Genomic DNA, 14,079 nt, shown 5'->3' on the forward strand with positions numbered 1-14,079 from the left:
TAGCAGCATTTCCACTTGACTTCTTAGCAGAAAAGTTAAGCCTGCTGGTTTTCTGCTTGAAACTGCCTGAATGGAAAATCACTGGTTGTTTTGTTGCTACCATCCTTGCTCTCCTTTACCAACTGGTCTGTCTAAAAAAATGTTCTGGTTATTAAATGCAGTCAAGCACCCACTGCTGTAACTCATGCATGATGCCAATAACTTACGCCAGTGAAATCAATGATGAGAATTTCAAAGAAGCTTTAAATAAAATATAACAAATTTAAATGCCAAAGTGCTGTCTATGTGAATTTGCTATTAACAGATTATAAATGGTTTGAATAATGTTGAAAAGCCTAGTCCCTTCAGTTAGTGGTATCAAAGGCTTGTTTAAAGCAGTTCCTGGAGGATTGCCCTCCACCCCCCCTCCCCAGCTTTCTGTTTCATGATGGTTAAAAACAAAACTCCTTACAATAAAGAAAGGAAAGCCAGGTTTTCAGCTACCCTCTGACTGGCCTCCAGATCTGGCAGCTGCTTTTGGATGTCTAATTGCCTGTCCTGCAAAAGTTGACACGCACCTACTTTGAGAAGGTTCTTTGAGTACTCACTTTGTATGTGCATTCTCCGATTTACAGAAATGAAATGATAATGCTGCGAAAAAAATATCAAAGTGGAGCATATAATACTATTTTTGATTTTTGTTTTTCCTAACAACAGCAAGACGTTTTCCTTCTTTTCTGAGTCCATAGTTCATTTACCATTAGATATGGTAAAACAGTGCAAAATAGTGGATATGACACTGGGCTGGGAGGAAAGAGCCCCTCCATTGAGTCCTGATTTTTGGCTGCACAAATCACTTTCTCTCTTTCCTCATTCCTCTTTCCTTGCTTTGTGTCTGGACTCTAAGGCTTGTGTGCAAGTGTAGTCCATCAATGTGTCTATACAGATTTCAGCACAATAAGGCCTTGATTTCAACTGAGGCCTCTAGGAATTACACCTAGTAAGCGTACTAGCAAACCTCTTTCTTCCTTTTAAAGTTTCTTAGTCGCCCTTCCCCATTTGAAACTCATGGCAAGCTCTCTTGTTTACAGCAATCTAATGAGAGCATAATTGGGTCCCCAAGATAACATTACAGATATAAGACAGTTTTTCCTTAGACAAAGTCCTATGGAGAATGTATTTTCTTATAAACATGCTCTTTATAAAAGGGCTTGCTGTTTTGTGTTTATTGGTGTTCCATCTGCTCTAGAGAATACATTTGAGAAAAACTAGCTCCAGCATGGCATATAATGTTTCATTAGCAGGCATAACCTTGTTTATTTGCTTTTTAAAATTGTATTTAGAAAAGGAAATCAGTTTGCACCATTGACATGCTGCCAGGTTCCTGTTTATAAATGTCACAATAGGCAACTTGGAAGAAACGAAATTGTCAGTTTATGGATTTTGCATAAAGTATGACAGAAACCGTGTAGAGCCAAACAGCCAGTTGTGCTTTGCCTATTTTGCAGCCTCCCAATTAGCGGGATGGGGCGTAGTGTTAGCAGTGCAAAACACCCTGAGTGACCCGAACTGGGCTATGGACGCTTAGTGTTACTGACGCTTATTTGAACAGAAGAAGCTCTTTGTGCTATGTTGCTTAAACGGCTATCTTGGGCAAGTAATTGTGTATGAAACAAGCAACCCTGAGGAAAATGCGAGATATCTGTAGGAAACTTCAAGACATAAGCATGCAATCTGATGTCATCTTTTCCCACAGAGAAGCTATTTCCTTTCAAATTCTGGTGAGACCAGTCTTCCAAAATTTCCTTCTCCTTCAAACTACATTCATTGCATTTCCTTTAGATCACTTTTTTGCTTTCCTCTAGTAAACGGTTTATCGTGGATACTTCTGGTACATGCCATATATTACTTACTGTGTATGTAAAGAAGGCCTCGTGTCAGAAGTGTAGGCTTGACAGACGTGATGAAGAGGGCATGAGGAGGGTAGTGGGGGAAGAGGGGAGGGAATCCTGGAAGACAAGGGTCATCTTTCAGTATTCATTTCTACTGGTAATTAGAGGGCACCACTGAATGTCTGTAATTAGATCATGCCACAAAAATTAAGATAAAAGACCGAAAATTCTAAATCTCCTGCATTTTGTTCATAATACCAGAGGAGTCAGAGCATTTGCTTAAACCACCAGCCAAAGTGGAGGACAGGCACGGAGGCTTAACATGCCCCTGGAAGAAATTCATACGCATTTACCTCAGAAGGTGCAAGGAAGAGACCAGAGGAGGTAACTGTGTACTTCAGTGACCTTACTTCAGTCAATCGTGCTGCTGCCCATGGGGCAGAGTTAAAGTGGAAAGGCACATCAGAGGTTAGTTGTGCTGCGGTCACTCTGTGCGGGGCCGTCACCTGTAAGGCAGTGGCCTTGAGAGGATTTGTAGTGCTTAAATGGGCCCTTCGGGCTTCAAGGTATAGTGGTGACTGCTGCAGCCTTAAGATGGCTTATACTTGGCTTAGCACTTCGTAGCCTGTCCTGCGTCTTGTGCCATGACTTTTAGCAGCACTATGTGGTTTGCTGGGGATTAACAGGCTGAGATTTCATCTGAATCACTCAGGGTATCTTGGAAAGGCTTGCTGATCACATAATAACAGCTACTAAAAGAAATAAGGATAACAAGAATAAAAATGTTATTTATGAAGGGTTTTTTTTGGTGCTTTTTTAGTAGCAGCCATCGTGTCTACATTAAGAATAATTCATCCTAACTTAAACGAAAAAAGAAGTTTCCCAGCATTTTCCAGCATAGATATTTAAGATGGAATTTTACAATGCTTCTGCCAGTGCCTGTACACAAGCCTGGCCTATTAATTAACATTAATTATCCACTAATGCTACAAAATACTGAAAATATATATTTTTTAAAAGTACATAGGCTGCTTAACTCCATAGATACTTTTAGAATTGTTATCTTTGTTGTCAAGATATTCTAGTCACGGTGCTCTAAAGCAGTATGTGGGCAGCGGTTAAACTCTAGTCTGTGAACTGCTGGTGGTCGAAAAGCTGTGCTAAGTCATCTGCAGCTGGTCTGTGGAACCATCTTGCCTTAATTACACAATTTATGATAAGAGTGAAGGCTGCTCTGTGAGAAATTCGGAGGGTTGACAGAGGTCTGTGATCCAAAAAATTGGAAACCAGTGGCCGAGACTGATAAGTACAGATTCAAAGCTTTATGATTTCAGTGAGAGCAATGTTTCCCTTCTTTCCCCATCTGCCTATCATTACCTGTCATTTTTGAGTAAAGAGTTTAACTTTTCTTTAAATTTTTACCCCTAAGGAGATCAGCGTGATAACATTTGACTGAGCAGTAGTGCCTGGGGTTCAAGAAGTCAGAGCTGCTTTCGCCACTGCTGGCCTTTGAGTCCCCAGCATCGTGGGCGTAGCTGGCTGTATGCAGTGTGGGGGCACCAGCTGAAAGGGACTTGAAGGCAGGGAAGACTCCTTCTGTATCCTGGGATATATCATGCCTCTCATTTTTTTCTTTTTTTTTTTCCTTTTTTTTGAGTGCCATTTTTATCAGATATCTGTTAAGTGAACATTTGCCCACCTTTAAAATGTTTTGAGAAATAGATCCTTTGGCATCACTTTATATTTTTGTGTGTCAGCCTTGTTCAGTGACTTCATACCTCTCACTAAGTAAGGGAGTTAAATGGATTCTAAGTCTGCAATAAGATCTTCCTAATGCTTTGTCCCTGTGCTTAATGTTACTACACAGCATTTTCCAACAGTTCTTTTGTCCTTTTTCCTGTCTTAGTGCTTTTTCTCTTTCAAGCTATACAGATGTTACAGTTTAAAAAAGGAAAAAAGTATTGCATTTCACTCTCCAGCAAGTTTACTTTCTCCCATCTCTTGCATAATGACCTCCTCCCCCCCTTATTTTTTCTTAAATTTAAATCTTTGTAATACACTTTCTTCTTATAATCCTTCAACTGTTTTAGTAATCTGACTGATTTTTTAATCTCTGTTTTCTTCCCTAGTTCCTCTGCTATGTTTGCTGGCATTGTGTGGGCAATGAGCTTAGTTTTGTGCTTATTGCAGTTTAGTAGTAGATGAAATACTTGTGATGGACTGGTATGAGGGTGTTTTCCTTGCATATTGATTTGAATAATGTGAAAAATAATTGGTTAGTACCATTTTGGGGGAGATTTGATAACTTTTGTTTTTAAGTGATTTTTGTCTTTTGTCAGGACAGAATTCATTGAGGCTCAATAATTTTGATAGTGTATGATTAAAATATTTTTGAGGCATGCTATTCTTTGCCATATTTATCCTATAATTTTCTTTATGGTAATGTCCTCCAAGTTTTTAAGCCAACAGGTTCTTCAATTGTGCGAGCAGCATGTGCAGCGGAGGAGTATATCACCACTGGCTTCCTCCCATGTTTATATTGTGGAGTTATGATCTCCATAATCAGGCAGGATGCTACTGTACACTTCTTAAAAATGCACATGTAGTTGTTACTATATCAATTTTAAAATATTGCTACATATTTGATTTCTATCTTTAAATATTTTTTCAAAGTTTTTTTTTTTTTTTCTCTTGACTTATTTGAAAAATATTTAAAATCACTGTTTGGGAAAATAGAGTTTTTTTTTTTTTTTTTTTTCTTTCAGAAAATAGAAAAGTGCAAAAAAGTGCTTTTGTTTTTGTTTAGACAAACTGGATTTTTTCTCTCATTTTTTAATGGCAAATACCTTTTGACTTTAGAATTTATATAATAGTCTGCAGAATGGTTTTTATGTGCAATTGGTTTTAGGTCACAGCTCTATTGATCTAAAAGCTCTCTCAGAACAATCCCGAATGAGTCATCAGTTTATATAGAACTGGTATTCGCAATTTTCATTAAACCTCAGTTAAAAAAGAATAGTAGGAGAACATAAGCTGGCTTCAGTTCAGAAACCAGCTCTGACAGTTTGAAAACAAAAACAGTATGAAACTCAGAAAAGTTACAATGGATAGTAAAGGGTAGATCCATTTTCTTCATCCTTTGCCTTCGGTAGACTGGGACATGTGGTACAGGTGGTGCCATGTGGCATGGATGGGTGTTTCTCTGGAAGAGCCAGGGTTCAGCAGAAATGGTGACTGCCTAGAGTCATGGGGTGTATTTTGCCTGTGTCTACAGAGCCGTCATTGCTCTGCTCTGCTTGCCAACAGGGTGTGTGTTCTTGTGGAGTGATGTGTAATTCTCTCCACAAGCACATGGAAGCATGACTTCAAGAAGTTTTTACCCTTAAAAAAAAAAGAACTGCGTTGCCTATCTACAGTTAAATGGTTGCATGTGGGAGAAAATGCTTAAATGTTCTCTTGAAAGTCTCTTGACTGAAGCTCAAAGGAGAAATATTCTGAAACCGGGGAGAAGTTAAGCTGATGATGATCTATTCCCTTTCCTCTTGCACTTGGAAAGGTTGAGAATGAATACCTTGAAGCAGTTTGTGGCTATGTCTCTCTCTTTTTTATTTATTTTTTAACATTATTTTAATCTGAACACTAAAGACTGTTGGAGAATATAATACGGGCACATGAGCAAAGGGAACATTTCTGGAAAAGCTCTTTAGTGTCATAATCCTAGTTTCTGCTTCAGTGGGAGTGGCTGGGAACTTTGGTGAGGTATGAAACTTAGTCCTAGAGGAAATAAATTCCCATGTATGGATCTTGAAGGTGGTGGATACCTCGCTTGTCTCTACATCTCCTGTCGTGTGGGTGGCCTGTTCCCTATGTGAATATTTGGGTCCAGTTGTACTAGAGTGAGTGAAAATAAGCCCATATGACCTCTTCAAGGATAGTTGTCAAGGTCTCTGAGAAAATTTTGCGTCTCGTATTCTCTCAGAGTATGGACAGGTCTCAGGAGTGTTAAGGCAGAGGAAGAGCTCTGTATCATGGCTCCTGTTGACTCCTCCTCCTACCTGGTGTGCTGGGAGCTCTCCAACTTGTAGGAATTCATCTTAACCATTGTCTCATTGGAGAAGAATGAAAAGGGGAGATAATGTGAGATGTTTTTTGTGGATCCCTGGTTGAGGAGCATGCAGAACTCCTTAAAAGTAGAGCTGGAAGTAGCCTAGTCAAATAACAATTCAACGGTGATGGGGGGTAGGGGTGTCTCTGTTTCAGTCAATGTTGACGAATTTTACCTTTTTAAATAAAAGCCCAAAGTCTTGTCTCTGAGGAGCTCTTTAGTATCATGTCCAGTTCCTCTAAGAGCATATGCAATGCAGCAAGGCCATTTCAGGAGTTCTGAAGACCATCTGCATCATACATGCAACGAGCCTAATCTTGCTGTGCTGGTGACGTAGTGTCATTCTGCATGTCATGATGCATATGGCTGGATCAGATAGGCTTAGTGTCAGAGATGTTGTACATTATCTTTCTGCCATCTTTCAAAGCACAGGTCTTGCCATTTAGGTATGAACTTGCTTGAACTTCTCTGCAAATTCACAGGCATCGCACCAATGTAAATTATTCTGAGATTGCCAAACCCCTTTCTTGTGAATGTGGGAATCATACCGAGTTAGATATTTTGTTGGGAAATCTTAGGCTTTCTCTTGGCAACTCTGTAGATACTAAGTGTAGTTCCTGCCCAACAATGGCACTGGCATTACTGAGAAGAATGGACATCGGGATGCATTGAGAGGTTTTCGCTTTGTTTTTGCTTTCCATGCATCCGAAGTTCAGCCTACTTTCGGAAGAGATAAAGTGTATTGGAAATGGTTAAAATTTTGAGACGACATTAGAAGTTTGTACATGTATGCTAGCAATGACAACATCTTATGTGCTATCAAAATTTTTCGTACCCACATAACTCAAACCCTTTACACCTTAGAGAGGTCTGGAATTATAGGAGAAAAGGGGAAAGAGAAGGAGAAGAAAATGGAAACACTGAACCTAGGAGCACAAGAATCTGATGTTAAATCTTTAAATTCTGCCTTCCATGTTCCACCAAAATCCAGCCAAAATTTGGAAAAATGCTGAGGTACTGCTCAAGTAAAGTTCACCTCAGATTTGCATCCTGTCCCTTTCCAGACATCGCTGACTTATGGCACCTTCCATGTTTCCTGTAAAGATCCTCCTGTGTGGCAGATCACTGCTCTGTGGCTCTTGGAAATCTGTGATGTGGAGTCTGTAATCTAGAGGAAGGGTTTCTGAATCCTAAACAGCTTCATACCAATACCTTGTATTCATGCAGACAGCCTTCTTTGGAAGGAAGGTGTGTGCAGGCAGAAGGTGTATGCTGCCAATGGCAGGGGACAGCTGTGCAGCACTGCAGGGTAAAGTCATTGTGGGCAACTGATGCCTTTCTTCTTTGTTGATCCCCTATGCACCCAGAGGTACAAGACCTGTAAACCTCCTTTGCAATTTAATATTTGTTCTAGTAAGCATACTACTGAAAACAAATAGGCAATACAGAAATATTTGGAAGGATTCAGAAATTGTGGAGGCACTGTAAAGGAGAAGTTAAGAGGGTCAACTTTGAAACAAGTAAATATCACATATAGATAGGTTATTAATTAACATGCATTTAATATAAGGCATAAGCTCTAGGAAGTAATAATGCTAAATATTTACTTGGAGTTGGATACATATTAGACCTGTTTTTGCAAAATTGTGTAACGATCAAAAAAGTCAGTCCAATTTTCAATCATGAACTAGATTTGGCTGTGGTTATTTATTTATTTTTTTTCAACAGAACTCTTCTTTTTATCAGAAAACGCTAATCCATTGGAGAAGGGACTTTTATAGGAATGTGCTAGGTCAGGAAGAATTTATTGTGGAAAAGACTCAGTTTATCTAAGGTTATTCTCTCTTACTGCCTGATGGTAACAATATACTACTGGGCTACGAAAAGTTGTGGTTAAAGTCCTTGATCTGGATTCCTCTTGCAGTCCACGCTTCTAAGTGAATACTGGCTATTCTCCTGCTGGACCTGATGCATATTATGTGAATTATTTACTAGAACAAGAACTCAGCTGGGTGAGCAGTCTGACCATGAGGCTGTAGGCAGCCCCTCTGCCTTTTTATTTAAAATCTGTCTACCTATCTTTTCTATTTAAAAATAAATAAATAAATAAATAAAGAATTGGAGACAGGGAGATGGCAGCTATGGACTTCCATATTGTCCCTTTATTTATTGTCTCCTTTTCCATGGAGAAAGTCATCCAAAGAATTTATTCTTATTTTGGTTCAGAATCCAATCTTTTGTTTAGATCTGTGATTCTATATGTTGTCGAGCTTATGTGTCCTCCACATTTGAGCAGAGCTTTGAGTTTTCTTTCTCACCAGCTTTTCTATCATTATCCTATGTTTTGTGTGTTTCCTAAGCAAATGGGGTCCTAAACTGGAATTTTGAATGAAATTTAATTATAGTTTTCAATTTTGAGTATCGCAGTGGTCAAGAAGATGTTTTCCCTGAATCTTGGTGGCAAAGTGTGAGTGCAAAGGTGTTTTTCTTTATTTTTCCTTAGACTAGCATTAGGTTGGAATGGAAAGTTTATTTTCCTTTTGCTGCTAACAATCCACAGATTAATGCCTGATAGGAAAAAATACTCCTAAGGTTACTGTATTTTTCATATGTATACGTTATGGGTTATCTCTGGCTTGAGATTTTTGTTTGTTTTTAAATGCAGGCCAAGTCAAACTCTGTGGTTTAGCAACAGTGTGTATTGTGTATATAGGGATAATAGAAGTTTTATTCCAGAGTTCCTTCCTAAGTAGCATCCTGGGCTCCCGTGGCTTGTTCACTTTATGGATATGAATTATCTGTGATATTTGTTTCCATAACTTTTGAAGGGCTCCAAGTTACCCGCAGCTGAGGTTATATATGTGAAAATACAGTGCAATTATTCTAGGCCTCTGGGATATTATTGCTGTACAAAATATATGGAGGCTAATAGAAATGGCTGTTTCATGATGTGCTACGTACTGTTTGTTACTTTAGGCCTATAAAGCTTGATTTGCTTGTCAGTCTAAGCAGACCTAGTACACAGTAAACAAGCTGTGGAGTAAATCAAAGTGCCGTGCACTCACCACAAAAGTAATTTTTAAACAAAATATATATCACGTTCAGTCAGAAGAATGTGTGTTAAATGTCCCCATTATAAATCACAAATCACAATCACAGAAGAGTGATTATTCAACTTGCAGGTATTTTTCCATTTATATTGCCCAGTAAAAGTAAATAGTTATTTTTTATTTCTTTATAGTGGTTGATTACAAAAAGAGATGTTGATTTGGGATTTGCCAGGAGTCAGTAACTTTTCATATTGTTGGTGCTTTCATATTTCTAATTGTAGTCCTATAGATCTCAAAAAGAAGATTTGGGATATATATATATCCCATATATATATATATATATACACACACACATATATATACATATATATATATATTTAATTTCCTCCACTATCGCTCTTTTTCCTTCCTTTCACAGAATATCTCCATGCATAACACAGTTGGAGGAGCAATGGCAGGACCTGGATCTCACCAGCTGACCAATACACGGATGCCAAACCACGACACCAGCGTTGTGATTCAACAAGCCATGCCATCTCCGCAGTCCAGTTCTGTCATTACACAAGCACCTTCCACAAATCGACAGATTGGGTAAGTCCACTTCATTTTTTTCCTTTCTCCATTTTTCTGGCTTCAGCAGCTGCATGCAGGACCAGATGTTGTCCTCGTGGTTTCTAAGGAGCTTGTACTCGATCCTGTTAGCATGAAGCAAGAAACTCTGTAACATGCATTGCTGTCTGTGGGGAAATGGCCAGAATACTCCATCTACTCCAGACCTGTCACTTTGGTTTAACAGGGACAGAGGGCTGTACTTACAGGAAAGTCCTGCTTTCTCCTTCCAATTTTTTGTTTTTATCTGCTTACATTCAAAGTTCCAGTTGTTCCTATAAATGTTCTGGGAAGGCAGACGTAGGATTTCTGAAGCTGATCTTTCCACTTCCTTCTGGGTGCTCAGGGGGATTAGGCTATTTCCTAGGTACTCTGTACATCTGAGGAAGGCTACAAGACAATAAAAAGGTTGTTAAGATAAATGGAGTTTGGCAAAAAGACCTATGTGAACAGTTGCTCAATTTGTGATGGATCTGTATTTATTCCAACAGATTGACAGTATGGATACTTATTGTATTGGCTTGAATGTCAATTGTGTGCTCATGTTTGGAGAACCGCGTGTACAAAACCATACATGTTTTGTATAATCAGTTACTTCCAGCAGACATGAGATCTTCATAAATCATGATAACTTGCTTTTAACTATACAGAAACTACATGGACAGTTTGAGGGTACAGTTTTTCATCACACAACTCTGAGAATTTGCACTTTTTTATGTACGAAAACATATGGATAAAAAGATAAATCAGTGGACTGAAAATGAAGCAGCAGTCTAGATTCATTATCTGTCATTTGTAACTTGGTCACATCCATTATATGATAAGTGCAAAATCAGTCTCTGGCCCGGGTCATTGTCTAAATAATTGATGAGCAACTTGCAGTCTCTTCAGAGTAAGACTGAAAAGTGAAACCCTGGCACTGAAATCTCCAAATACAGTTGTTTTTGAGCTGTTTCTTTTTTTCTGATTCCCTGTGGCGTGGGCAGAATATAGACCACAGGCTCTCCATGTCCCAGCACCCTGGCGGCAGGGATGGTCTGTGGCACTGACTGCTCCAGAAATGTGATCCAGCCACACATTCAACAAGGTTTTCATCTGCAGCCCGTTTTGTGCTCCTAGCAAAGCTCCTTTGCTTCCCTTTTTCCTGATGTTTTGTGCTTTGATTATTAATATAGAAATCTGACAGCATGGGTAAGGTAAACGTGTCTGATAGGTGTGTCTTTGCATGTGTTATATATTGACAGAATAGTGTTCATGGAGAATTCACATGCAATGTTGTTCACTTGTGAATCCAAGAAAATTGTTGTCTTCTGTATGTCCCATTCTGTCTGAAGTTGGGCTGAGAGGGAGCAAGGAACAAACATTTCTTGTTTGTTTGTTTCTTTGTTTGTTTGTTTTTAGTTTTAGAAAGAAAACCAGCTAATTCCATTATTTGGATTAAGGATGATAAAACTCCTGTTCATATTGTGACTTAATAGGTTTAGGGGTAATTATGATCCTAATTAAAAACAACAACAACAACAAATAACCGACTTTTAATACTCAGTGGTGAGGTGCTTTATATGGGACTGTACTTGGCTTCCAAACAATTGTTTCTGTATAATGAGAAAAAAACTGCATGTGGTTTTGCAAGACCCTGCCAGTCAGGTTTTAGGTTTGCGTTGGTTCGGGGCCATGGTGATTAGAATCTCCAGAACTGGAGGGATTGAGGATAAAAAGGCCTATTTCCTAGTCAGTGGTGAGTGCCTCATTTGGGAAACTTTGTCGTGACATATCTTAATTCTCCCATGTGACCGATTCCCACAAATGTTTCCTATGTCTGAATCTAAAGCTGCTCTATTGGGAGGCAATTGTCAGCATTTTAGTCTCTGTGTGAGCTGGTGTGTGAATGAGGCTTATGGTGTGACCTCCAGCATACTCTCTTCCCCATTCTTCCGTCTTCCTAGGAGGTTTTGTTTTTTTTTCATGGTGTGTCCTAGGAGATAATTGCTGCATTTTGGACTTCTTCTACTTGCCAAAGTGTTGAGCATCCTTGTTGTTTGTCGTCTTTTCCTTCGGTCTTTTCCCTGTGGTGCCTGTTTTATTTATTCAAGGAACATATCTTGTCATTTCCATTTATCTTCATCTTATCCTTCTAAACGTGCTAAGAATTGTATCCAAGAATCATTCACGAGGAATATGGGCTTGACAATGGTATTGATATTAGGCAATTGAAAATAAATTCAGATGGATTCAGAAAATGTTTATAAGTTCTGCAAAGTTTGGTGGTTTTGGTTTGGCCTTACAAAATTGAGATATTTCAGCTTTTTAACAAGCCTAAATTCTGAGGTGCTCACATAAGTGGTTTTGGGTTGTGCTCCCCCTCTTTTTCTAAAACATCTGATGTTGCCCCAAAGGGTAGATGAGTCTTTACCATGGAGAGTTGTGCCAGGGCATATGCCTTTTTAATGAGCAATAAAAACAGCAGAGAGCAACTGGAGCACCGAGTTCTGTAAGAGCAGGATCAAGCCCTAAAGGTTATATAGAACCATCTTGTAGCAATATTCTGATTTTTATCACAACCACAAATATTTTAGAGTCAGACTATGGCCAAGCCACCTGCAAATGTTTGTGATGGCCTTACTCCAATGAAAACAGAGAGCAGCAATGAAAGTCTTCATTGAGACCCTGCTTGTAGGCTGTGCTCCAGTAATGGAGAATGGGACCACCTGTGCCCCCACACAGTCTGCTTCATGGGAAGCAGTGGGTGAGTTCAGAGCAGCTGATGTTCCTGAGGGATGTCATTTTCCCTTTATTTCTCTCCACGCCTCTCTCTTTTTTTTTTTTTTTTTTTCCTGTCCCTTACCCTGGCTCTGGGGAATTGCATATTAAATGAGATATTGACACAAGGCATGGGAAAACATGACAGAATGAGCACTGTTGGGCAAGCCTTACTGGCACACCATATATACACACATTGTTTCAGGTATTAAGCTTCAGCTACTACTGAACAGGCATCCAGCCAGATTACTCAGAGAAAGGGAAGACCGTGAAGGGTATAACTTAAAAAATAGAACAGGATGCAGTCCCGCTTTCCTCTCACCATGTACCTGGTTGAGAGCAAACAGCAACATTATCATTACAGCAAACTGGCAGGTTGGTATAAAGGTCCTAGATAGTATTTATGTGGTGAGGCAGTCTCTTAACCTCCTTGCCATCCTGCATCCCTCCCCCCTTAAGATTTTAGCATGTGGGAGGAATGCTGTAACTAGTAACTACTTGTGCTGATGACAAATCAGTTGAGGAACACTTAGCAGTGAAGGGTGTCTCTGGCTGATTAATAGCACATCATTTGGAGATAAGATACACAGAGGAAAAGCAGTAAGACATATGGAGGAAAGGGAGAAAAAATGATATAAGACATACATTTGTCAAAGGTATAGAAAGGCAGATAAGCTGAATCAGCTCAAGATATGGGACTCTGAATTAGTGTGTACAATAGCTGTGTTTGTCTCTTTTTTAAAATAATTCCATTTTGTTTCAGTGGCAGAGCATTCAGCAATGGATATGAAAATTATGGTCAGAAAAATTAGTGACAACAGAGTACACCAGTTGCTTTATCTGAGTGTGCCTTTTGCTAAGTAAGATGCCTTTTTTAGACCAGCGAAGACTTTCTAGGTGGTGGCAGCCTAACAGCTCAGCTTTCCTGGAGAAAGTAAACTGCTGCTGTTTTTCAAGCTAGTAGCAGACACAACAACTAGTAATCATTCCAGCTCAAAACTCACTGGTACAGTTCTGTAGCTGAATGGGAACACAGGAGGATTCACAGTTGTCACCATTCCAGCAAGTTGTTAACACTGTACTAGACGCAGAGGGAGATATGAGTCCAGTTTCAGTGAACTCATACTCCAAAGTGGACATAGAGCATTAACCATGTGATGTAGATTATCTGTTTTCAAAGTGTTGTAGAGCATTTTAATCAAGATAAGATGGTCTTTTGGCACAGCATCAGAAGGAAAAAATTGCAACCACATTTGGTGAAATACAAGCAGGTAGGAGAAGGCAACAAGAGGAACCTGGGAGATGTCTCTGGTTCCTTTATGTACTGAAGAATCATGGTACTGATGGGAGGGCAGCCTTGCAGTCCCCACATGCAGCGCTGATTTTAACACCTATGCATTTCTTTCTTGTTCCTCTCTCTTCCCACTCATGCTGCCATAAATCTTTCTTCATTTCCAGTTCATAATCCTAGGAAACCTGGGATAAAAGCCTCCATTCCAGCTCATGTATTTGAACTGAGGCACAACAGTATATTGTGAGATGAGCAGAAATACAGTGAGAGATGAGGTATTGAATGTTCTCTCAGTTACTTGAGCAGGCCCATTCTGTAGCTTTGGTTGTGCAAAATGTAAGAACATCCAGCTTCCAGATAACTGAAAGGAGAGGAAAAGTGGGGAGGGAGAAC

General features: G+C 39.4%; 1 protein-coding gene across 8 annotated transcripts in view; it reads left to right on the top strand.

The window, feature by feature from the left end:
- Positions 1–14,079, top strand: part of CREB5 (cAMP responsive element binding protein 5) — a 259,677-nt gene that overhangs the window by 77,227 nt on the left and 168,371 nt on the right. For all 8 annotated transcript variants that reach the window (XR_005816922.1, XM_040547700.1, XM_040547701.1 and 5 more), the window contains one exon: positions 9,445–9,617. Coding sequence is in view for 7 of the 8 variants with exons in the window: in XM_040547700.1 (XP_040403634.1) it covers positions 9,445–9,617 (173 nt within the window). In the remaining variant the exon portion in view is untranslated. The remainder of the gene's footprint in view (positions 1–9,444; positions 9,618–14,079) is intronic.

This window comes from Cygnus olor, chromosome 2 (assembly GCF_009769625.2).
Source record: "Cygnus olor isolate bCygOlo1 chromosome 2, bCygOlo1.pri.v2, whole genome shotgun sequence".
In the NCBI taxonomy this organism is placed as follows: domain Eukaryota; kingdom Metazoa; phylum Chordata; class Aves; order Anseriformes; family Anatidae; genus Cygnus; species Cygnus olor.